The 23,037-nt window shown below is 43.1% G+C and overlaps 1 protein-coding gene across 8 annotated transcripts in view; it reads left to right on the top strand.

Annotated features, from left to right (window-relative positions):
- Nucleotides 1–23,037, top strand: part of IGF2BP2 (insulin like growth factor 2 mRNA binding protein 2) — a 153,798-nt gene that overhangs the window by 85,205 nt on the left and 45,556 nt on the right. For 7 of the 8 annotated variants that reach the window (XM_053918180.1, XM_053918179.1, XM_053918178.1 and 4 more), the window contains one exon: nucleotides 22,776–22,824. In XM_053918180.1, coding sequence (XP_053774155.1) covers nucleotides 22,776–22,824 — 49 coding nt within the window. Of the gene's footprint in view, nucleotides 1–12,422; nucleotides 12,558–22,775; nucleotides 22,825–23,037 lie in introns of all 8 variants that reach the window. The other variant, XM_053918181.1, reaches the window with a different exon arrangement.

The following is a 23,037-nucleotide window of genomic DNA, read 5'->3' as shown; positions in this document are numbered from 1 at the left end:
CAGGTCTTCCTGAGGTGGCTGGCATGGTCCCTGGCACACCAGGACTTGTTCATGTCTGTGAAGGGTGACTAGGGTGGGCACTGCCAACAGAGACGATAGGGTGGGAGGACTTAGAATATATGGCTTCTCGTCCAAAAAAAAACTATTGTGTGTCTTCGGACAAATCACTTCCCTGGGATACAGTGTCCTTTATTTATGAAATGAAGGGGTCTCCCAAGGACCTTCCCAGCCTGAATACTCTGTGAGGACAACTTGACCTGGTAAACCTTTGCCTGCAGACGGCCATGGAGCCAAGCAGTATTGGCTAAGTATTTTCAAAACTCTTAAGTATTGAAAATATGATCCCATATTATCATTTCCTAAGGATAAAAATTTAGTTACTTGCAAGATTTTGATTGTGCCCCTGGTGGGGACTGCGGTTGACAAGATTTGGTGGAATCATGAACACGTCCACAGACCCTTTCCCAGCATCACATAAGCCTCAGCAGACCCTAATTCTCAAGACGTGTAAGTCTCCGTTGATTTTATTGTCTTCTCTCCCATTTAGCCAACAAGAAACTTTTAAACAATTTTCAACTCTTAATTAGCAAAAGCAAGACAAAGGACATATCTCTTTGGGAGAGAGAGAAAATAATGTTTTTATGGCTAACAGTTTTTCTTTATAATAAAAGTCTGGTCTTGAAAACACCCTAACGTAAAAGGTTCTTGTCACTCAATTATGGTTACATAATTATATGTAATAGTGTATAATGTACAGTAGTCCCCCCTCTTCCACAGAGGGAGTATGTTCTAGGATCCCCAATAGATGCCTGAAGGCGTGGATGGTACTGGACCATGTGTATGCTGTGGTTTTCCCCATACTTCCATACCTGTGATAAAGATTAATTTATAAACCAGGCACAGTTAAGAGGTTAACAACGACTCATAGTAACATAGAACAATGATGACAATATAGTGTAATAAGACTTCTGTGAATGTGGCCTCTGTCTTCTCAAAATCTTCCCGTACTGTTCTCACCTTTTCCCGAAAGGAAGCAAGTTAGGGCTTCCCTTTGACAAGTCTGAAGTGCCAGCATCACTGCTCTTGTGTTTTGGGGCCATTGCTGACCAAAATAAGGGTCTCTTGAACACAAGCACTGCGATACCAGGACAGTCGAGCTGATAGCCGAGACGGCTGCTGTGGGACCGAGGGTGGGAAGCGTGGGTGTGCCGGGCAGAGGATGATTCCCTCACTGGACGAGACAGCGGGATGGTATGCGATCTCATCACACTACTCAGCATGGCACCTAATTTAAAACTTACAAATCGTTTATCTCCGGAATTTTCCACTTAATGTTTTCAGATCACGGTTGACCATGGGTCACCAATACCGCAGAAAGTGAAACTGTAGGGGGGGGAGGGGCTACCTACCGCATGTGTGTGTACATATATATACATGGATTTACACAGTTATGCAGCCTCAGGCCTGAGTTCTGGCCCCACCAGCCGTGAGTAAAGAGGTCATTCCTACCGTTTCCTGGTGAGCTGTGTGTGAGTAGAGCTGAGGGTCTTTTTCCTGGAGTCCGTGCACCCTTGACCAGGGTGATTATTCTGAGTGCGATATCCCAGTCTGCATCATACAAGCCTCTCACCTCGGTTCCCTGTTTCCACTCTCCCACTGGGTCACCTACTTCCAAGCTCACTGTGCCTCCTCTAGCAAGCACAAAATGACATCATATTGGAAACTTAAATCTGTCAGTGTCGTCCCTCTTTAGAGGCTCATTTCACAGCTGGCTGGGGAGGGAGGCAGTGCCCATTTAAGGTATGATCCAGTTTTTGTTGCATGATCCTCTTCTTTAGTTTCTGAAAATAACCTGTGAAGCTGAATCACTCTTATTTCATATCTCACTCCGGTGGCATGTCCCAACAGTGTTTGCCTCTTTGTGCCTCAGTTTCACCCACTACAAAATGGGGGTCAACAAACAGCACCGGGGAGTTTCTAAGGGCTGCCAAAGAAGCTGGTTTGTGGTGAGTGGTTGGTAAAGAGGAGGCAGGATCTATCTGCCACCTGGGTAGAGAAGAAAAGCACCTCATGAACAAACCCGAAGGCTGCCCTGACTTGCCAGAGGAGCGTTCTCTGTAAGCAGGACGAGTCAGGAAGAAAGCTAACTGGGTGAATTAGCTTATCTAGAAAGCTAAGTGGGAACTCACTTGGTGGTGTTCCTGTCCTTTCAGATGGAGGCGAAGGAGGGGAGTGGGCAGAAAGGGAGGAGGAAGACAGGTGCAGGAGAGACCTACTCGAGGTCTAGCTAGATAAACAGCATTTTATTAGTCTGGAGGAAACCAGCATGAAAATACAGTTTTTAGAGAATAGATTTCCAATAAAATGTGTAAATCATTTGCTGAGGTAAGGAGATAGCAAAGTTTAAAGTTTTAACCATAGCAATAATATTAAGAGAGAGAGGAAAAAACACTTGGAAGAGAATATGAGCTTCTCCTTTCACATGTGACATTAACTGGTAAAATTCACACACACACACACACACACACACACACATGCACAGCTTCCCTGGTGACCTTTGTTTTTCTCTTCTTTGACTGGACTCCCCTTGGAGTAGTTTTCCAGCCCTGTGTCTGTTGCATCTTGATGCGGCTTGGCCATCTGTGGACTGCCTTCTCACTGCACAGCTGCTGCCTGTTTGCTTTCAGAGTTTGTTTCTGACCATGCAAGCCCAATTTCAGCCCTGCCAGGTAGCCCCCAGGTGAGCATTTCTGCCACCCCGGGTCTCAGTTTCCTGATGTGCAGAATGAAGTTATTCTGAGATCTGAAACTGAGGTTCTTCAAAAGAAACCTTTGAGAAGGGCGACCGTGGGAGCTCAGTCTCTGCAGAGCTGGGCGGGAGGAGTGGTTTCAGCAGCATGACTTCTGAGTGGCTGTCAGTGTCCTTTCCTGTCCTCCAGGTGAGACCTGCTGGAGCATCACGCCAGAGTTCCACTGATTTTCTGGAGGCTGCTATAGCTCCGCTCACCAGAGTCTGTGGTGGGCATCTCTTCCCAACTTCCGTTGGGTGACATCACATTAGTCACTTCAAATTACCTATGGTGAGATTATTCACACCGTGGAGGTTGTCAAAAACCCCACAAATCATCCACTCCCCACCCCCCGCCCCAAGTTTTAAGTGTGTGTTAGTGGTCCATGGATCCAGTACAGCTTGCTTCTCAGTTGAGTTTGTCTCTATCAAGACTCACTCCTTTGTGCTCCAACCTTCACTCCCCAGTGAAAGCTCCTAGTCACTTCAGGCTCATCACTGCCTTCTTCCTGCTTAGCTCACAGGAATGTTCTTGCAAATGCAACAAAGCACATGAGCTGGTGGTTTTGAGCCTGTGTCTACAGCAGATTCTCTCACTGCTAGTGACAGCCATCTTACTAACACCTTTATTCTAGCAAACCCAGTCCGTTTGCCTTTTATACTGTTGTTAGTCAAAGATAGGTACTATCTTGTATTTGTCACAACAAATAACTGGAATTACAAGTGACTGCCCTCCTGAAATGCCTGCAAAGATCTCCCAGAGCCTACTGTGCTAGTGCAAACTCCTCATAATGAACACCTATTAGATAAGGCCTCTGCCGTTGTCCCAACTTAGTATTCATCTGTCTCCCCATTAGATGTGCCCTGTTTGCCTTTGTGCAGACATAGTCTGTTCTTCTCCCCACCCAGGGTCATCTCTGACCATCGTGATCCCATCATAGTCTACACTGAGTACTGCCTGGAGGCGTGATTGGGGTTCCTGGCTTCTCAAGGACATGGCTTCTTTAAACCGCAAAGGGCAGCTCATTGGGAAGGTCTGGGAAGCCCAGAATAGCCCACCACAGGGGTGGCTTGTGAATCTAAAGATGCAAGACCATCTGTAGTGTTACTCCACCCCTTGTTCATCTTCTTTGTTTCTCAAGTTGTTTTTTTTTTTTAAGATCTCACTTATTTATTTTTAGACAGAGGGGGCGGGAGAAAGAGAGGGAGAGAAACATCAATATGTGGTTGCCTCTCATGCACCCCCACCGGCGACCCAGCCCACAACCCAGGCATGTGCCTCGACTGGGAAGTGAACCAGCGACCCTCTGATTTGCAGGTCTGAGCTCAATCCACTGAGCTACACCAGCCAGGGCTCTCAAGTTTTGGTCATGGACTTTGCTGTCAGTTTTCCACTCATACTTCTTTCTATCCATCTGCCTATTCTAGGAGGAAGTTTCTGGCTTAATTTCTTCCAAAGTTATTGCTCCAGCCAAACTACATTCGCACTCTTCCTTGGCACTGATCTTCTCAATTTCAATTCCTGTCCTCCTAGTGCAAAGGTCAGCAGGTTTTTTTGGTTAAGAGTCAGTTAGTAAATATCTTAGGCTTTGTGGCCCATATGGCTTCTGTCACAACTACTCAACCCTGCCATTGTACTGGGAAAGTGGCTATAGACAATATGTAAACAAATGAGTGTTTCAATAAAACTTTATTTGCAAAAATAGGCTTTGGGCTGGCTGTAGCCCATGGGCCATAGTTTGCTGACCCCACCTGGGTCACACACCTGGTAATATCCACTCCTGACGCCTGTTCATGTAACTGACGGCCAGCTTCACTATGTGATGTTCATCATTGTAGCCCAGGCAGGAGATCATGTTTGGGACATGCCCAGCTGGGAACCTTGCAGCTTCAGATTTGAGGGTTCCGGAGAACATCACTTGTCCCATTTGCTCTACCCACAAAGGAGCACTAGTTCAAAACTCGGCAAAAGCACTGTGTTCTGAAGGCCAGTACAACAGAGCAGCATTTCCAGATTTCAGCCACGCGTGTACTGCTCTCATTTTTCTGCATGTGCTCTCTCTACTGCCTGCACTGTTAGCTACTTAATATTCTCTTCTCAAAAATTATCCCCCTTGAAAACTTTAACCTAATACATTAAAAAGAGAATTTTATCATTATATAAATGGAAAACCAGCACCATTTGCAATAGATAGAAAGTAACCATAAAAATAAAATACACTAAAAACAAAGTTACTAAATTCTTGCTACTGTTGCTACTTGGAAGGTTCAAAGCCCATCACCTTTCTTTAAAAGAGGGAGGAAAGCCGTGGCTGGTGTGGTTCAGTTGGTTGGAGCATCATCCCCTAAACAGATAAGTTGCGGGTTTGATTCCCAGTTCAGGGCACGTGCCTGGGTTGCGGGTTCAGTCCCCATTTGGACCGTGGCCAATAAATGTTTCTCATATCAGTGTTTCTTTCCTCTCTTTCCCTCTCTTCCTCTCTCTCAAAAATTTAAATAATAATTAAAAGAGGGAGGAAGATTAGTATTGCAGAGGTATGGAGGTATTAAAGACTGTCCAACCCCAAACTGAGAACTTTATCTTGGTGTAAAAAGAAATATTAGAAAATAAGTTAAATGTGGTGCATTTTTTTTTGAAATGCTGTGTTTGCTCGCCTCCTGCAGTCACTACATGGAACTCTGTCTCACGTGCCCCCTAAGTACACTGCCAGGATGAAAGGACTAGTGATTTGGGTTTGAGACAGACCTGTGTTCTAATTCCTGGCTTCACCTTAAGTTCCCCAACTGCAAAGTGGAAACAGTACTTAACCCCCCTTCATTGACACAGTTAAGTAGGAGTCCGGTATTGATGGTCTGGGCCAGGGGGAAGCCAGCGTGGGGCTCTTTCAGACACTGCAGTTGGTGTTCGTAAAGCATCCGGCACATTACCTGTCCCGTGCATGGGCACTGTTGTCCTTGGAATCCCTGCAAATTCACAACTGTTTACAACAGTATTCATGAAACTTCTGTAATTTGTCTGTAAATTTCTGTAATTGCATCACAGATGAAAGACATGGACAAGTTACTTAAATTCTCTTCTGGCCACTGACCAGTGTGAGAATTAAATGAGATGATGTGTGTAGAATGCTTTGTAATAGTAAAGTCTGCCCCAGCTTTCATCATTGGCAGTGCATTGGGCGGCAAGTTGTGGTGCCCTGTCGTCCCCCTCGCCTCCTGGCCTGAGTCGCTGGAAGGCGGAGACTGGGAGGGGTGGGCTTCTGCCCACGTCACCCCTTTGCATTTGCAGCTTGTGCGAAACGGTCAGTGATGGGGATGGAAAATGTCATTCCTGTTCATTCTCACTTCCTTCTCTCTGCCGCCCAAGACCAGGGTCTTTTACCTTATAAATTATAATGAACCTTGGTGGTTCCTGCTTAATATCCCTAAAACTCTAGGCTGTCCCCATTGGCACAGGCCGGGGGCATAAATAGGTCTCCTTGTCCTCTGTGGATTTCAGGTGCTGCTTGGGTTCCTCTGTCACCTCCTACAGCCGCATGCTGCACCATTTGCCCTTGAGCCAATCAAAACTGCCATTTCGAAGTTTCAGAGCTCAGTCTCCACCTCCTGGGCTCCTGCCGATTCACAGTCTTTCCCTTAGAACTTTTGTTTGTAGATGTTTTCACAAATTCTTAGCCATGGGGTTATTTTCTTCCAGCCTTTTCAAATTACTTTTCTTGGCTCAAAGATTAAAGTCTGTCTGTCTATCTGTGTCATTGAATGAAGATTTCCAAAACTTCTCTGTATTTTATTCTCAGCATAAATCACTCATAGTACAGAAAACCTTCTTCAGAGGTTTTCTTTTTGTTGTTGTTTTTGTTTTTTGTTTTTGCCTGGACAAGTTAGTTCTGGTACACATTTCTATGGGAGAAATAGGCATCGGTTCTATCCTTAATGGAAGACAACCGGCAGGACTGGAGAATTGTCCACCCTGAGGAGGGCTGTAGAAAGAAGCCATCTGGCCCCAGAGAAATGAAGTAACCTGCCACAGTCACATACCCGAGTGGTGGCCCCACGCCAGCCGTCCTGATACCTGGCCAACTTTCTGCCCATGACCTCCCGATAGGCTGGGGGGTGAGTGGTATCAAACCGTCGGGGAAAGAGCTTTCTCTCACAGCTCTGTCTCCATCAAAGGGCTTCAAGGAGCCTGGTCAGAGAGAGAGTAGTCCCTTCACGTTCAGATGATCTGGCCTGACCAAAGTGGGTTGAATTGAGGGCCTGATTACATGGGCTTAGAGAGCGGCCATGCCTGCAATCTGTTTACTTGTGTATAATCATCCCTGGAGCATGCAAAGTGCTAGATGGCCGGATGAGCAAATCACAGGGCAGAGTCTGGCTGGCAGCAGAGATTGAAACAGGGTTGTGATAAATGCAACAAACAAGGCACTAGCTCGGGGCTGTGAGGGCACTGACGAGGGCACTGACCCTGCCAAGCTGGGCAGACTCCCCTCAGTTAACATGAAATTTGGATTCTGGCAACTGACGTTAACCAGACACGACCTGGAAATGAAGACTGCCCCCAGACCCCATTCTGACGATCACTGATGTGGTTGGCTCCCCCATGTGCCAGCATGAGGAAATGCCCTCTCCTAACCAGAGCAGGGAGCTCGGGGCGGCCAAGGGTGTTATTCTCCCTGGCACTGCACCTCTTAAACCTCCCTGAAGGAAAGCGGGGGTGAGTCCTTTAGAACAAGAGGTTGGTGACATGGGCATGGTGGCCAGCCCAGCAGTCCTGGCACCTAAAGAGGCAAACAAGCCACCTCCCCAGGGAGCCGTGCACTTTGCTGTTAGCAGAAGCATCAGGAGGCCTATGAGTTTTGTTTCGTTTCTGTTGGTTATAGAAAGAGGAGGAAGAAGGAAGAGAGGCATGTTCTGTTTCAGCATTGAGCATATTCATAAGATTGCGCTACAGACTAACGGCAAATCAGTTAAATCATTGTTTATTGGATAGATGTGGCAGAAAATATCAATAAGAGAATTCCAAAAATATGTTAGGCAAAGGAATCATTATTGCAGTAAGTAAGCAGGGTATTACTTTGGAGGCATTTTTCAGGTAGATTTAAAAAATAAAAGTTCTAGTGTATTTGTTTTAAAACAACCCTATCATTCAGTCATGTTTTCCACTAACCTAAAACTCTCTTAGTATTTTTAATTTATCTGTTGCACTCAAGATGTGGTAAATACCTTCTGGGAACAGAAAAGCATTATAATAGTACTTGGTGAGATGCTTTAAGATAAAGAGGCACTTAATGTGTTGGCCAAGTGGCCCTGGCAGCCCTGTGTGGAAGGAAGGGGAGGGATGATAAACAGACTGCCCAGTGGTGGGGTGCGCACAGCCACCGGGCAGAATTATACTTGCACCCACGTATTCAGAGCCACAAGGCGCTCTTCTCTGAGGAGGGAAGTCCGTAGAAGAAAAGAGCTTCTGAAGGGAAAGCGAATGCTGGGCTCTGTGTATGTGTGTCCCAGTGTTTCACTGGTGTTCACTGACCCTGGTGGGGCTCTCTGGTTCCGTTTGGGGCCTGGTGAAAGGATCTCACCTTCCTAATCTTGCTCCTGCTGGCCTCTCCAGTCTGCTCCCTTGACCTTCCCTGGAAGCATCTCGCTGCCTTTCAGACCAGGTACCCTGGCGCCCTGTCTTTGTGCACCTCGTCCTTTTGACTTAGAAGAGGTCTGTCTGGACCCCTTTGTGCTCTCAACCCTTACGTTAGTTCACCTGGCCTGTTCTGCCTCCTCCTGCTCGGGACTCAGCTGAGGCATTGCCTTCCCTGGGGGCCCTGCCAGGTTTTCCTTCCTCTCTGGCCACCCGCTACCCTCCAGTGTGGCGCAGGCCTGCATCATAGCAGCAGGGCACGCAGGGCACGCTGACTGCTTGCTTGGTGGCGTTCAGACGAGAGCTCCTCACAGCGGGGGATGCACTTTCCACCTGTGTCTCTGGTGTCCAGCATCGTGAGTGCTCAGCACAGGGTTGTCAAATAAGGGAAGTGAAGGAAGTTAATCAAACCAGGAGTCACCTGAGAGAACCCTGAATAAAAGCAGGGGAGAATTCTGTGGAGTTTTCCAGGGTGGTTGAGGTGGCGTTGGTTCTTTAACATATGAAACATGGTCAACCTCATTCATAGTTAAAATGCAAATAAGGTTGTATTTTTTACCTATAAATGGGCAGAAATCAAAATTTGACAACTGGGTTTTCAGACGTGTGGGGGAACAACACTGTATTTGTATGTCGACATTACTGGTGCATAGTCCTCTGACCAGCCATTATTCCACTTCCATGAGCTTATCTTCCAAAATACACTCGCACGTGTGTGAGATTAGATCGATAGACAGGCAGACGTGCATTCCAACGTTTTTGGTTTTCTGGAAGTAGCTGAAGATTAGAAGCAGGAGACCAGTTGAATTAATTATGGTACATTCATAAAATTGAATATTATACCACTGTCAGAAAGGATGATACAGCTCTTTGTGTGTGGATACGAAACAATATCCAAGTGAAAAAAGCATATACAGACCATTAATAATTGTATTTTGCTTTTGTTTTGTATAAAAATAAATGTGCCATGCCCTAACTTTCTCTTATCTGCTGCTATAAAGCGTGTTTACTTAAAAAATATAAATGCTATCTTTACAGAGCTATTTAGATCAGAGTTGCAATAATAAGTAGAGAATCACTACAATGCTATTTAACCAATATATGAATTATGGGCCAGAGGTCTGTTTCTGTGTAGTGGAAACATAAGCTTTGATCTTCTAGTTTATGACATGAATGGAATTCCTTGGAGGCAATTATAGTCTCCTCATTCGGTTACACGCCAAGACCTCCATATACGAACAGGAAATGGCTGGCTCCTACTTGGCTGTGCCATACCCTCCATTCATAGTAAATTTCATGAAATAATTTTGTGTCTCAAAGCCCAGATATCTTGAGTAACTTTGGTGGTAATGAAAGTGTAAACAAAGCTTTCTGCAGTAAGACAGAAAAAGAAAGAAATGGGATAAAGTGTGTATAGAGGTATGTTTTAATACAGGTGAAGTCATAGACTCACTATTTTTGGATTGTAAGCCATCCAGTTATAAAATACTATGGACTTTGCCACCTAACTTAAAAATTGTGACCCCAGCCAGCCCTTGCAGCTGACTGGCCTGGGTAAATCCCTCCCATTGATCTGTCAACAGCAACCAAGACTCAACTACAAGAGGAGGGTGTACTCAGCCCACACAAAGGGTGCACTTTGAGTACCCAGCTTGGGTGATAGGGGAGGCTGTGCCACTGGACCCTACAGGACACCTACTACATTAGTCCACACTACCAAGACACAGAGTCAAAGCCGTTCTACCTAATACATAGAAACACACAGGGAGGCTGCCAAAATGAGGAGACAAAGAAATGTGGCCCAAATGAAAGAACAGATCAAAACTCCAGAAAAAGAGCTAAAGGAAATGGAGATAAGCAGTCAGATACAGAGTTCAGAATACTGGTTATCAGGATGCTCAAGGAACTTAGTGAGGACCTCAACAGCATAAAAAAGACCCAGTTAGAAACGAAGTATACACTAATTGAAATAAAGAACAATTTACAGGGAAACAACAGTGGAGTGGATGAAGCCAAGAATCAAATCAATGATTTGGAACACAAGGAAGCAAAAAACAACCACATGGAACAAGAAGGAAAAAGAATCCAAGAAAATGATGATAGTATAAACAGTCTCTGGGACAACTTTAAGAGGTTCAATATTCGCCTCACAGGCGTGCTAGAAGGAGAAGAGAAAGAGCAAGAAATTGGAAATCTATCTGCAAAAATAAAGAGAACTTCCTTAATTTGGTGAAGGAAGTAGACATACAAATCCAGGAAACACAGAGAGTCCCAAGTATGATGGATGCAAAGAGGCCCACTTCAAGACACATCATAATTAAAAGGCCAAAGGTTAAAGATAAAGAGAGACTCTTAAAAGAGAAAAGTTAGTTAACAGAATGTTGCCAGATGGGAGGGGGAAGGGCGAGAATGGGTGAAGAGGTGAAGGGATTAAGAAGTACAAATAGGTAGTTACAGAATAGCCATAGGGATGTAAAGTACAATATAGGAAATGGAGTACCCACAGAGCTTATACACAGGACCCATGGACATCAACGATGGTGGAGGATTGCCTGAGGGAATAGGCGGCGCTGGGTGGAGGGGGACAAAGGGGGAAAAAATCAGGTCACCTGTAGTAGCATAATAATTAAAAAATAGTAAAAAATTAAAAAGGCTTTGGAGATATTTTAAAAAATTGTGACCCAAAGAAAATGCAAGATTTGTTGAGATAACTTTAAAAATTCAGTCTCTCTTCTTAGCCTCCTTCTTGTTGCTCCTTACCTTCTCTCTGTGATAGTTCTGTTTTACTGCCAAAATGAAGTGAATCTTAGATTTGGAAAGACATGCCTAACTGCCTGTCAACTACTCTCGACCGGCTCAGGCCTGAGATAGTAACCAGAGAGGTTAAATGATTGGCTCAGTACCTATCTTTGACAGCTTGCCCAAGGTACTGCTGGGATTCACATCCTGATTTCCAGGTCTCAGCTCAGCGTTCCTCCCCCTCTTCTTCTCTGTTGTGCTATTAGGGGCAGGGAAGAATGATCAAGTTAGAAAATCCAGGGCCTATATTTAAATTTATATATATTTTAAAATTATTGTTCTCTAAGAAAGCAAGGGTTTTTGCTTTGCTTAGAGACATTAGTAAATTAAAGGAGTTTGCACTTACATAGGTATTTTGCGTGAATATTAAGAATTTTGTATTTTTCCTCCAAAGAACAAGAGTATTCTGAATTAAGCACAATAATCAAGGTGTCTTAAATGAAGCATAGTCCATTTGCTAGTCATACTTCTCAGTGTCTGAAATTCTCCTGAAATAGGTTTTTAGCTGGAATCTGCAGAGGACTTAGTAAAGTAGCTTCTCTCCTGGTTTCTCCATGCAGTGCCTTCTAATCAATCACCTTCTGGTGACTCATCAGGTGAAGCTGGGTTCATTCCCATAGGAAAACCAGGTGCCAGCTCTCCTGGGCACATGAGTACCACAGCTCGGAATGAGGAGCAAGGGGAGTTGGAGAGTGGTGTGCTTCTATCAGAATAACCCTAATGCCCTCATTCTAGAGTGCACTGCAGTTTACGGAGTGCTTTCTCATAATTCCCTGGGGTTTGGTGAGAGACCAGTGAGAGAAGGGGGCAAAAGTTCACCAAAACAGCAAGGAGGCTGGGACTCTGTGAACAGCCGAGCGGAGGGCACCTGCTAAATCTCTTCCCTCCCTCAGTTAATGCTGCTGAGGACCTGGCTCCGTACAAAGAAAGGAACAGGGTCCCTCAAGTAGGAGGCAACCCTGGGTGCTTCCAGGGAAGGGAGAAGAGATAAGAAATGGAATCTGAAGCTGTAGTGGTACAACGTCCTCTGGTTACATGCTGAGCCAGGTAGGTTCACCTTCATTCAAGTCAGGTATTGACTCCCCTATGCAACTTCCCATTGATGGGTCCTTCTGGGGTCCACCCGGCTTTGGTGCTGGCTTGAGAGGAAGTGATGAAAAGTGAGACACCAACGGAGACAGATGCTCAGTTTACTGTCTTTGTAAGACAGGGGACTCAGAAGAGAGTGTGAATCAGCAGCTGGAAAGAATCCCATGTTTCAGCGCCAGAGATGTCAGCCCTGTCACGCGCGTTCATTGTTTCATCAGACTTCCTGAGCAACTGCTGGGTACTCGTCATCAGGTTAGAATGTGGATGTGCAGGGGTAGGGGTAGGGGTGGGGTGTGCATCGTTCAGGAAGGATACAGTTTAGGAATCTAGCATTTCTATCAGCACCCCTGGAAAAATTTCTCTCTCGAAGTCTAGTCTCCCAAAATTGGTTATGAATCCAATTTGTATATTTGGAGTTATCTCCCTGCTAATTTGCCTCATTTCAGAATTGATGTAAAGGGATTGTAAGATGAATCTTCATTTAGATGATGAGTCCTTTTTCAAATAAGAATAATTTACATGCCAATTTCCCCCAGTTCATTCATCTGTTTTTATTTAAAGTTGGCTGTTTTCAAGGTTTTGCAAAGTGAATTTCATTGTATTCAAATCATGTAACATTAGCTCTGAGAGCTAATGATTTTCCTTTTTTTTTTCCATCAGCAGTTTATGAGATATTAAAGATGTTCATTGATTTTTTTCTTTGTATCCTGTGAAGTACTTTTATTTTTTATTGGTGTTGTGTGAGAAGTTATTTTTCTGACGACTCTTCCAATTTTGAAAAATAGCTCTTCTTATGGTCTTTTTGTTTTCTCCAAAGCACCCCATGAGGTAGCAGAGAAAACCTCAGGGGGTTAAGTGCCAAGGGGCAGACCTGGGTGACAAGGAAAGCTTTTACACCCCTTTGTGGGAATACACGTGTCTCACCACTGTCATACACAGAAATACTTGCCCGAGCTTTAACTTCTCCTGGTGCTTGGAAACAAGGGCTTGAGTGTTGCTATTTCCTACCTGCAATTACGTTTTAAGGATTCTGTGCAGAAATAGGTGTTAAAAGATACTAGGTTCACTTCTAGCTAAAAATACAAGCTAGGAAACAGCAGAGATGGCCTTTTTCCTTGAAGATTTCATTGGATCAAGGGACCAGCTCTAAAGCTTGTTCTTTTGTTTTATTGAAATTAACTAGAGGCTTCCACAGGTTGCTCAGGTCAATATTATCTTGGTTTTTTTGTTTGTGTATTTGTTTACTAGATGGTAAGTAATGTAAGGGCATTTTTGTTTTGTTACTACTATACCCCAGAACCTAAAACGAAGTGCTTTGCATATAGTACGTGTTCAGTGAACGTTTGTTAAATGAATTTGGAAAAGTTACTAGTTTAGTCTTAGAAATCATTCTGGTCTCTAAAAACCAGATAAAATGTCCAGTGTTTCACCTCCAGGCAGAACGTTGGGGTATGGGTGGTTTGGATTGTTCACGCCAGCCCAGTCCTCAGCGTGGGTGAGATAATGGTGAATGCTGTCTGATCTCCCACAACATGGGGAAGGAGTTCCTTTATGAGGCATATGATTTGGCTGGCTCTCTCCTGCCTATCTCTGCTTACTTGAAATCTAGGGGCTATATTAGAGATGAATTTAATTCTCCTTGATTATCATCCCAACTCTAATGAATAAGATGAAAGTCTTTCGTAACCACTGGAAATAGTTCCTTCTTTTCAGAAGTAAAATGCTGTCGGTTCATCACTCATTCCCAAACAGTGAGGACTCACAGCTTCTGGCTTGACATTTGTTAACTGTGAAAGTAGTTCTTCAGTTAGTCAAGGGGTGCCACTGTACTTCTTGTCTTCAGGAAGAAAACACCACCTCCACATGAGTCATTATATCCAATCACAGGAAGTGTGTGCAGTGGCTACTGTGTCAGGAAATGTCTTCCCCTATGTTTTCCAGTCAGCAGCCTATTGTATTGAGCTGATGAGCATAACTGGAGTGAAAGAAATTGGCTTGGTTGGAGACCAGTCAGTGTCTTCAATAGGCACTTGTTCGTACAGTTGGGAGAATATGGGGTGGAGTGTGCCAGGAAAAAGAAGCCAGCTGTCAGTAACACATGCTCCCGGAGAATTTGCTGATTGTTGGGTACCTGCTGTGTTCTAGATGCTACTTGGGCTGAGGAGGAAAAAAAAAAGAAAAAAGACTCAGGTAGGCAGAAAAGGGAGGGAGGGAGGGAGGGAGGGAACAGATTGGAGTGTAGTTTGGAGAACTAAAGAGAAAACAATTATTTGAACAGGAAGAGATGCTGAAAGGATGGCACAGTTGTTGCTGGCTTGGCACGTGGCTCCCTTTGCCTTTACAAAGATGATTTTGTATTTACCATGAGCCACACAAGGCAAGCGTTTATATGCTCAGATTAAAACTTGATTGCATCATGTTTATATGTTTATCTGGGCTCAAATTTTGATGTGAAAATGTTCTTATCCTGGGTAGTCATAATTACAGATAATGAGTTGAAGGCCTTCTAAGAGTAATTAATCACTTCTCTATGAAACATAATTTGGTTTTGATAACTGGAATCTTCACTGCAGCAGAATACAAGCATTAAAGAAGGTGCTTTCAGTTCTTCCTTGGTTTAGATCTAGAAAAGCATGAAGCTGGCATGTAGATTCCTTCTCAGACTTACCTTGCAAAATCTCACCTTTCTGAATCTAAATGCATGTTCGTACTCAGGCATACAAGAATGTCCTAGTTTTCTGAGGACTTCGTCTTCCTGTTTGTGATTCATTCCCCACCTTTTCCATTCAAAAGTCCATATTTGGGGGAGGGTTCTCAAACTGTGTCTTGCCCCATGAGCTTCAGCACAGCCCTGGTTGGGGCTAGTGATAATAGCAAAGGCTTTCTTGGCTTGCAGGTCCACTCAGCTTCTAGCCACCGACCACAAGAGCCTGACCATCAGCTAGGTGTCACTGGACCCTGTGGAGGAGTTTACTAGTTAATGCCTTTATTACCCTCTCCCAGGGGCATTTATATTTCAGTAAGTTCTTTCGAGGAACAAAGAGGGACCCGCCATAATGAAGTTTCCAAACTAACTCTTCATGGAGACAGACATTTTCGGTCTGAGAGTCCACAGTGATACTGACACTGAGGGAAAGCTGGAGGTGCATCCCTAAGACCCATTTTCCTAGGATTTGCCTGAGGGGCATATCTTGAAGTATATACATGAGATACAAATTTTGTTATCGGGGAATTGACAATTCCAGAGTGACTTTACGAGCAAGGATTTAAATTTTTATACCACAAGTCAAAAATAATTCCCTGGCTGTGAGACTCAAATGAGGAACTTATCAACTCCTCGGTTACCTGTCTGAAAAATGGGGATAACAGTGTCTGCTTCTAGAGGCGTGGCTAGGCTTACATGAGATGTTTAGCATGCATTACCGTAAGTATTGTAGTAGTGGTGGTTTGGGGAAAGTTTCTGCTGAAGACACTGTGACGAACGTTTGGGGTGTAGCTCTGAAAATTTATTGGACTTCATCAAATAAAGTAATTTGGGGAATGGGGAAGAGAGAGTGTTCAGTGAAGCCCATGGAGAAGTTCTGGTAAAACTAGAGCTAAAACTGTGTTTCTTTCTCTATATTGTCACAAAATTAGTTAAGGAGGGGAATGGCAGATGGGAAATGTGGTGCGATCTATAGGGATTGTCCAAAAACTGGATATGAATCTACAAAGAGAAAATTTTATATGTTGACTTCCTTTTGAAACAGCTAAAATACTCAATTTCTGAGAAATCTGGTTACCTACTTCACTAGGGCAGTGTTTCATGTTTGGTCTACAGTCAAGCATCCTGATTCCTTTTAACCAGAGATGATTTTGACCTTCCTTTTATACCTTCTTCCAAAAGATTCATAGAATACTGAAGTTGGAGTGGAACGTGATGTCTTTTTATGCAAAGTCTATTTATTATACCCCAACCCAGGAGAGAAATTCCTTACCAGTTTGCCCAGGAGTAGGAGGAGCCTGACCTGACGTCTCAGGAACATCTCATCACCATCTAATCCCATTGGCTTCTCCCTTTTCCCCTTTGACCTCTTGCAATAGGAATTAAGAATCACTGATGTTTTCCTCAGAAGGAAAATCTGGAATTGTGTTAGCAACCTTTTAAAAATCGAGGCCTTTTTTCAAGAGCTAATAAACTCTTTGAGAGGGGATAGGAGGTAAACAGGCACAGTCTCACAGACACTTGCTTGTCATTTCTGTGACTTCTGTGCCATTTAAGCAGTGGACTTTCAAGAGATCCTGTCCCTGGATGCTCATAACTCAGGAGCATGTTAGAGCTGTTTGGGGGTTTATGGTTTTGTGGACATGCATTTATAGAACAAGGGAAGTTCCTAGGTTCATAACCTCAATTCTCCTGGCTTAAAACCTTTACAACAAGCCTCCACAATAGTATCTGATTTAATCCTTTTATGATTTGGCCCATAACACTGCTCAGATTCACAGGACTCTGATTACATGTTTTTTTCTCCTTAAAAAAAAAAAACCAAAACTGCTTTTGTTTACTTTTCAACAGTTTTTGTGTTGAAAGCATTTAGTTTTCTAATAACTATTATACTACATTTATTTTAGATTCCATAGAGGCAGAGGCAATTGTTCTTAATAATTTTGTAAACAGTTTGTTTTATTGACTCATAATTATTCCCTGTGCTCTGCCTCGTGTGTGTGTGTGTGTGTGTGTGTGTGTGTGTGTGTGTGTGTGTGTGTGGTGGGGGGAGGCGGAAAGAAGACAAACGAACACAAGAACTTTAAGAGACAGTTGAGTAGAGGATTGGATTTGGCTATCACCAGTTATTCGTTTGCTTCCCTGAGGAGTCCTAGGTCCTAGTTCAGTTTAGCACAGGATGTCTCTTGTACAGAATGTTCAGAAGTTTTAAGGGGAACTTTCAGAACTAATGAGGAATGGGTAACAGATAAAGTGGCTCAAGCACGTACTAATGAGGGCATGGGTTGCAGTGGAATCTGACTGTAGCAGTAGAGGAGGGGTATGGCCCAGAGCTCTGGTAGTTTCAATCTCAACTCTCCCACAGTCGTTGGAGTCAGCACACTTGCCTCTCTTATAGATAATGCACAATCCATCCATGATGCTGTAATTTTCCTCCATGTGTCACCTGATGGAGCTCTGAATTGCTATGGAAACAAGTGGGACCTAGTTGAGGAGAATCTCTCCTTGAATTCCAAACACTCTGTCATAGGAATCTCTTTGCTTTCTCTGTTGCTTCTCCTGCAGTTTATATGGGCATCCTCTGAGCCTTAGCTGACCTAATTTTTAAATGCAACTTGAGATTCTATGAGCTGGGTTCCCACGATTTATGTTAACTTTATTCTCTACTCAGACCCCCAGCATGGCCAAGGCTTGAGTTAGAGTTCTCAAGGTGGCTGATCAGACCTGTGACTAATTGAACATATGCCTGAAAACTGTGGCATTATCTTCCCCATATGCATGCTGACATTTTACCCTTTTAAAAATGCAGGTAAAATGGTTCTGCAGAATCACAGATTTCTCAACAATTAATTATGATTTTATTTCCCCAGTTGATTGCCCCTTTATTTTAAGCAACAAATTCTACCACAGAAAATAATATCTGCCAGGCCCTTGAGATTCATAACAGTGGGCATCTAGTTTTTCTGAAATACACTCAAGCATAACCTGGTTCCTCTGGGTATCTGTAACACAAAGACCATATATTCAATAAAAAGTACCCTGGTGTGGTTCTATGTTGAAGAGCCTTGGAAACCATCAATTTAAATTAGTTAAAAGTTAGGTGAGCTAAGGTTAAGTATAATTTGTCTTGTAGTTCTTTAAAATTGGATAATCTGCATGTGTATACCCCAATCGCTGGTTAACCAGAATACAGAATCAGTGATGCACCAGCTCCCCAGCCAAGCACAGTGGCCGTGGGGCCATACAGTCGACCCTTGAACAACACGGGGGTTGGGTGCCAACACTCACACAGTCAAAAAAAAACTGCATATGACTTCTGTTCACCAAAAACTTAACTGCAGTCGTCCTTGGTCTCTGTAGAGGATTGGTCCTAGGAACCCCTGCAGACACCAAAGTCTGTGGGTGTTCAAGTCCTTGTATAAAATGGCATAGGCCAGTGCATGCAGTGGGCCCTCTGCATCCATGGATTCCCAACCATGGGTCAAAAATACGTTTTTTGATCTGTGGTTGATTGAATTCGCGGATGAAAATTCTGGGAGTACAGAGGTCTGACTGTATATTTATTGAAAAAAAAAAGAGTCTCTTTGTAAGTGGACCCGTGCAGTTCAGACCCATGCTGTTCAAGGGTTAACTGGATTATCCTTTTTCTGGTAGTGTGGGGCCTAAGATTCTTTCCCTTTTCTACCCAAAACGTTTAGCTTAGCCTCCTTGAATGCAAGGGCAGGAAATGCTGAGTTCTTGAATCCCAAAGCCGCAGGGAAGGAGTCTATATCCACACTAAAGGGCATTCTCTGTTTGACTTTAGGCCTTATTCTACTTTCAGTTAAAATGAAAATATATATATATATAATCAGCCCTGACTGGTATGGCTCAGTAGATTGAGCGCAGGCCTATGAACCAAAGGGTCGCCAGTTTGGTTCCCAGTCAGGGCACGTGCCTGGATACAGGCCAGGTCCCCAGTAGGGGGTGCACAAGAGGCAACCACATATTGATGTTTCTCTCCCTCTCTTTCTCCCTTTCCCTCTCTAAAAATAAATAAATAAATTTTTTTAATGAAAAAAAATCAAAACCCATGCTTCCTACTGCCTTCTTTATTCTTGTTTTTAAGGTATAATGGAGAGTATTGGAGGCTCAGACCTGGCACGCATATAAACTGTAGGTATAATAAACTATTGTTGGTGAAGGAGTATGCACACAAAGTTTGAGCAGTTTGATGGGGCAAAATTGTTTTAACGACAAAGTGATGGAGAAGGGGGCAGTAACCAGGTCATGAGAGGGAATTTGGGTGTGGTGATAGGGAGCTATTCTCAAAAGACAGGAGTAACCAGTTATACTTGCCTTTAGAAGGTCGCTGGCAGCCAAGTGTGGGATGGCTGGGAAAGAGAAGGGAAACAAAACAGAAGACAGGCCAGCCAGGAGAGATTGCTCAAGAGTGCCGTGGCTCTGAGGATGAGAGATGCCATTTACCTCTATTTAGAGAACCTTGATTTCCCTTTTCAAATAAAGGAACTGTGACACTTCTCTCTTTTTTTAAAGGAACAAATAATTATTTTCTTATACCCAATTACTTTCCTAAGTTATTTTATAAAAGCTTGGTTTTTTGTTTTTTGTTTTTTTTAAGCAGGGCATATTTTATGGATTTCAAAGGAAGAAAGATCTACATTTGTTGTTAGAGACTGAGCCAAACACTTATTTATTTATTTATTTATTCTTTTTTTCTAAAGGCAATCGGGAAAAGAACTCCCATTTCCTCTCCTCTTGACTACCTGGCAAAGGAGAAACAAACAGTGTGCCTTCCTGGGTGGCGTCCCCATAAACAGACAGGAGCAGCAATAGCAGGCTTTTCTCAGCCCTCTGGGTTCCGTGTTCTCTGTTTCTACTGTGTGTGCTCGCCCCTGTGCTGCACAGGGCACTGTAAACAACGAGCCTGCCCTTGAGGAAATCAGGGGGGTGGGCAGTGTCATAGATAAGTAATTACAGGAAAGAGTGAGCTACTTTGTAAAAGCTAATGAGTGTAAAAGAAACAGTTCTGCCTGGACACACCCTGGAAATGTCTGCAGGAGTGAAGTAGGTTTTGAAGGGCATGCAGAAGTGCCTTGCAGGCGTCCTGAGTACCTTGACAAGGGGTGGCATCCAAATGATGCCATGGGAGTTAGCAGACACATCTCAGAGATCCTGGTCACCGCTGGCTGATCCTGAAAGATAATCTCTTAGCATAGTCTCCCAAGTGACCTGAGGGAGCTCCACTTTAATAGGTTGTACTGCAGTGATAGCCATTTCCCTAGTTTAGTTCTAGGTTCCTCTTCTTCATCTCCATCCTGATCTAAGATTAGAGATGCTACACACCAGCTTTTCAGAGATGATTGCTCCTAGAATCCTGCTCAGTGAACATTCCATTTCCTTACTGATCTGATTGCCCAGTGTGCGGTCTCTACCTGAGACAGTACGGGCAAACATCATGGTTTTGGGCCAGTTTAGTTAGGATTTGGGATGATCCGGACTGGGCAGGATTTGACTGTTTATGCAGTGTGAGCAAGGGGTTTGCCAAATCAATTAATATTCTGTCAAATAATATTTCAAGAAGAATGCCTAATCTAATTATTTTTAAAAAAGCATTTAGATTTCGTTTTCTTTTTTCATACTTAAGCAGGTTCAATCTTTTATATTCACTAGAACATTGCTAGTTGGAGTTTTAAATCATTAATTTTTTAAAACAAGATTAAGACACAAATACATTCTCATTTTTTAAAAAAGCAAATAAAGACAGAAGTAGCTCAAATAAAAAGTACATGTCCCCTTTTCCCAGCCAATCTGCGTGTAGCTACCTTTTTCCATGCACTTAACATGCACACACAATTTTGCTTTGTGCACTTAGAAGATGGAATCAACTTAATCTACAGTTAGCTCTTTTCTTGTAACTCTGCTTTCCAGAGTTCTTTATGGCAGTGCACGTATGTCTTCACTGTTCTTTTTAACTGCTGTATGGTGTTCCATATTATGGCTGTACTATGAACTATTCATTCCCCGTTGGTAGCAGTTTAGAGTTTTTGCCGTCTTTGTTATTACAGAGTAGCTGTCTTTGTTCAGACCTCTTTGTGCCCATGCATGAGTCTCTTCCAGTAGAATTTCTACCAGTAAATTCTTGCTTAGCTGCTGGAGTCAATGTTTATTCTTGGAGATACAGTATTTTTCTTGAGAAATATTCTATTTTTTTGCAAATTCTGATGGCTTTTCTATAAATAGTTGGGCCTGTGACATCATCTATGGAGCATTCCATGTAGCCACTGTGTGGGGCAGTGTCAGCAGTGTTGTTACCAACTCTTGCCAGAGGCTGTGTCAGACTAGAGCCTTCATCGCACAGAGGCAGAAATGAGTTCTTCTTCCTTCCTTCCTATCCTGATAAAGGATTAGGGGTCATACAGACTGGCTTGTATGGTATGGTCATTTAAGCAGCCATCATCAAGTAGTGTGTGGGATCCATGCAGTTGGTGCCTCCCTTATTCAGTAAAGGTCTGGAAGCACTGGAGCCCCTCATTTATTTCATTGTTTCCCCATTTCCTGTATCTTGTACCTCCTTCTCTCTCCTTTTTTCTCTCTGCAGGAATGGTAGCATTTCTTCCTGAAGCTATTGTCCAAGTTAAAGCATGGAGAAATGAGTGGCTTGTACAGCCACTGCTTGGTACCCTTGACACCAGAAGGAAAGAAAAAGTAGTCATCATACTCCTTCTCTCGCAACCCCCAAATGGATATTTTTGGGATTTCAGTGTGAAGCCCTTCCAATTAAAATGATCTCTCTCATATTTTAATGCTGATTTGTGTTTTCTTCCCAGGATCTAACGTGTTCTCATGCATGTTAGATCTACCTAATTGTAATACTTAGGTAAAAACAAGAAACCATCTAAGTCACTCAGTTATCAGACCAGCAGGATATCCTGGAAAAACAGACCCCCAAAAGTCCTCTGAATAAAAATGCAGAAAGCCCAAACATTCGGCAGTAGGGATGGGTTAAATACACTTCAGTACATTCAGGTTATAAAATAGAATGAGGATGCTCTCTATCTACCACCATAGAACGATCTCTAAGATAATACTGTTAGGTGGGGAGAAAAAGAGATACAAGTGTGTGGAACATGCAAATATTTCTGCAAGAAAAGGAAAAATAAGATTCAGTTTTGTCATTTGCATGAAGAAACTAAAGGATGCACAAGCAACAAGTAGAAGTGTTTATTTCTGGGAATGAGTGGGAGTAAGACTTCAGTGTACCTTTTTATAGTATTCTAATTTTTAAATTATGACTGTATTATCTATTCAAAACTAAAAATAACTTTTTAAAAAAGAAGATTTACACTTTTAAATAAGGGGTAGACTAAACCTGATCTTTTTTAAGCACATTATATATGTGATTTCGTGCATCCCATTTGAGCTTAGGTACCTTTTGAAATAGGGTCAATTGCAGCACCATACATTTTGAGGAGGAAGGTGATAATCCTATATTAGAACCTGTATGGCGATTTAAATTCTAGTGGTAGGACATTGGAAAGGCAAATCTGCATTCAAACCGTTTAGCTTGTTCTGCCTTCTTGGATTTGTTTTTTATTTTTTCTGCAAAGTAACTGAAAACCTTAAGACGTGATGGTTATGATTCACAGTGGGAATCTCTTGCCGAATCCTCTTTGAACAGAGTGGTAAAGTGAACATAGATGAAGCCTGTTTTTAAAGTGTGTGTCCTGGAGAAGGTGTTATAGTCTGTGCTTTTATTTTTACAGGAGCAGAAAAATTCAGATTCGAAACATCCCTCCTCACCTGCAGTGGGAAGTAAGCCAGTGTCACTTCTGTTTTTACTGTCTTCCTGCTTTCTTTCCTTTTTAATGGGTTAACAAGGCATTTTTCTCCATCTTTTAGTTCCCTTTACATCTAGGAATTAGAGGTCCTCAGACTTGTCTCACTGTTTTCAGTACCCTAATGTGCACGATGTGCCGTGAGTTTGAGGTTTATCTGTCTCCTTCATCATGCAGGATGCGCGCTTTG

Source organism: Desmodus rotundus, chromosome 2 (genome assembly GCF_022682495.2).
Source record: "Desmodus rotundus isolate HL8 chromosome 2, HLdesRot8A.1, whole genome shotgun sequence".
Lineage (NCBI taxonomy): Eukaryota > Metazoa > Chordata > Mammalia > Chiroptera > Phyllostomidae > Desmodus > Desmodus rotundus.
Note: the sequence above shows the minus strand (reverse complement) of the source record. Positions and strands in the feature narration are given on the sequence as shown.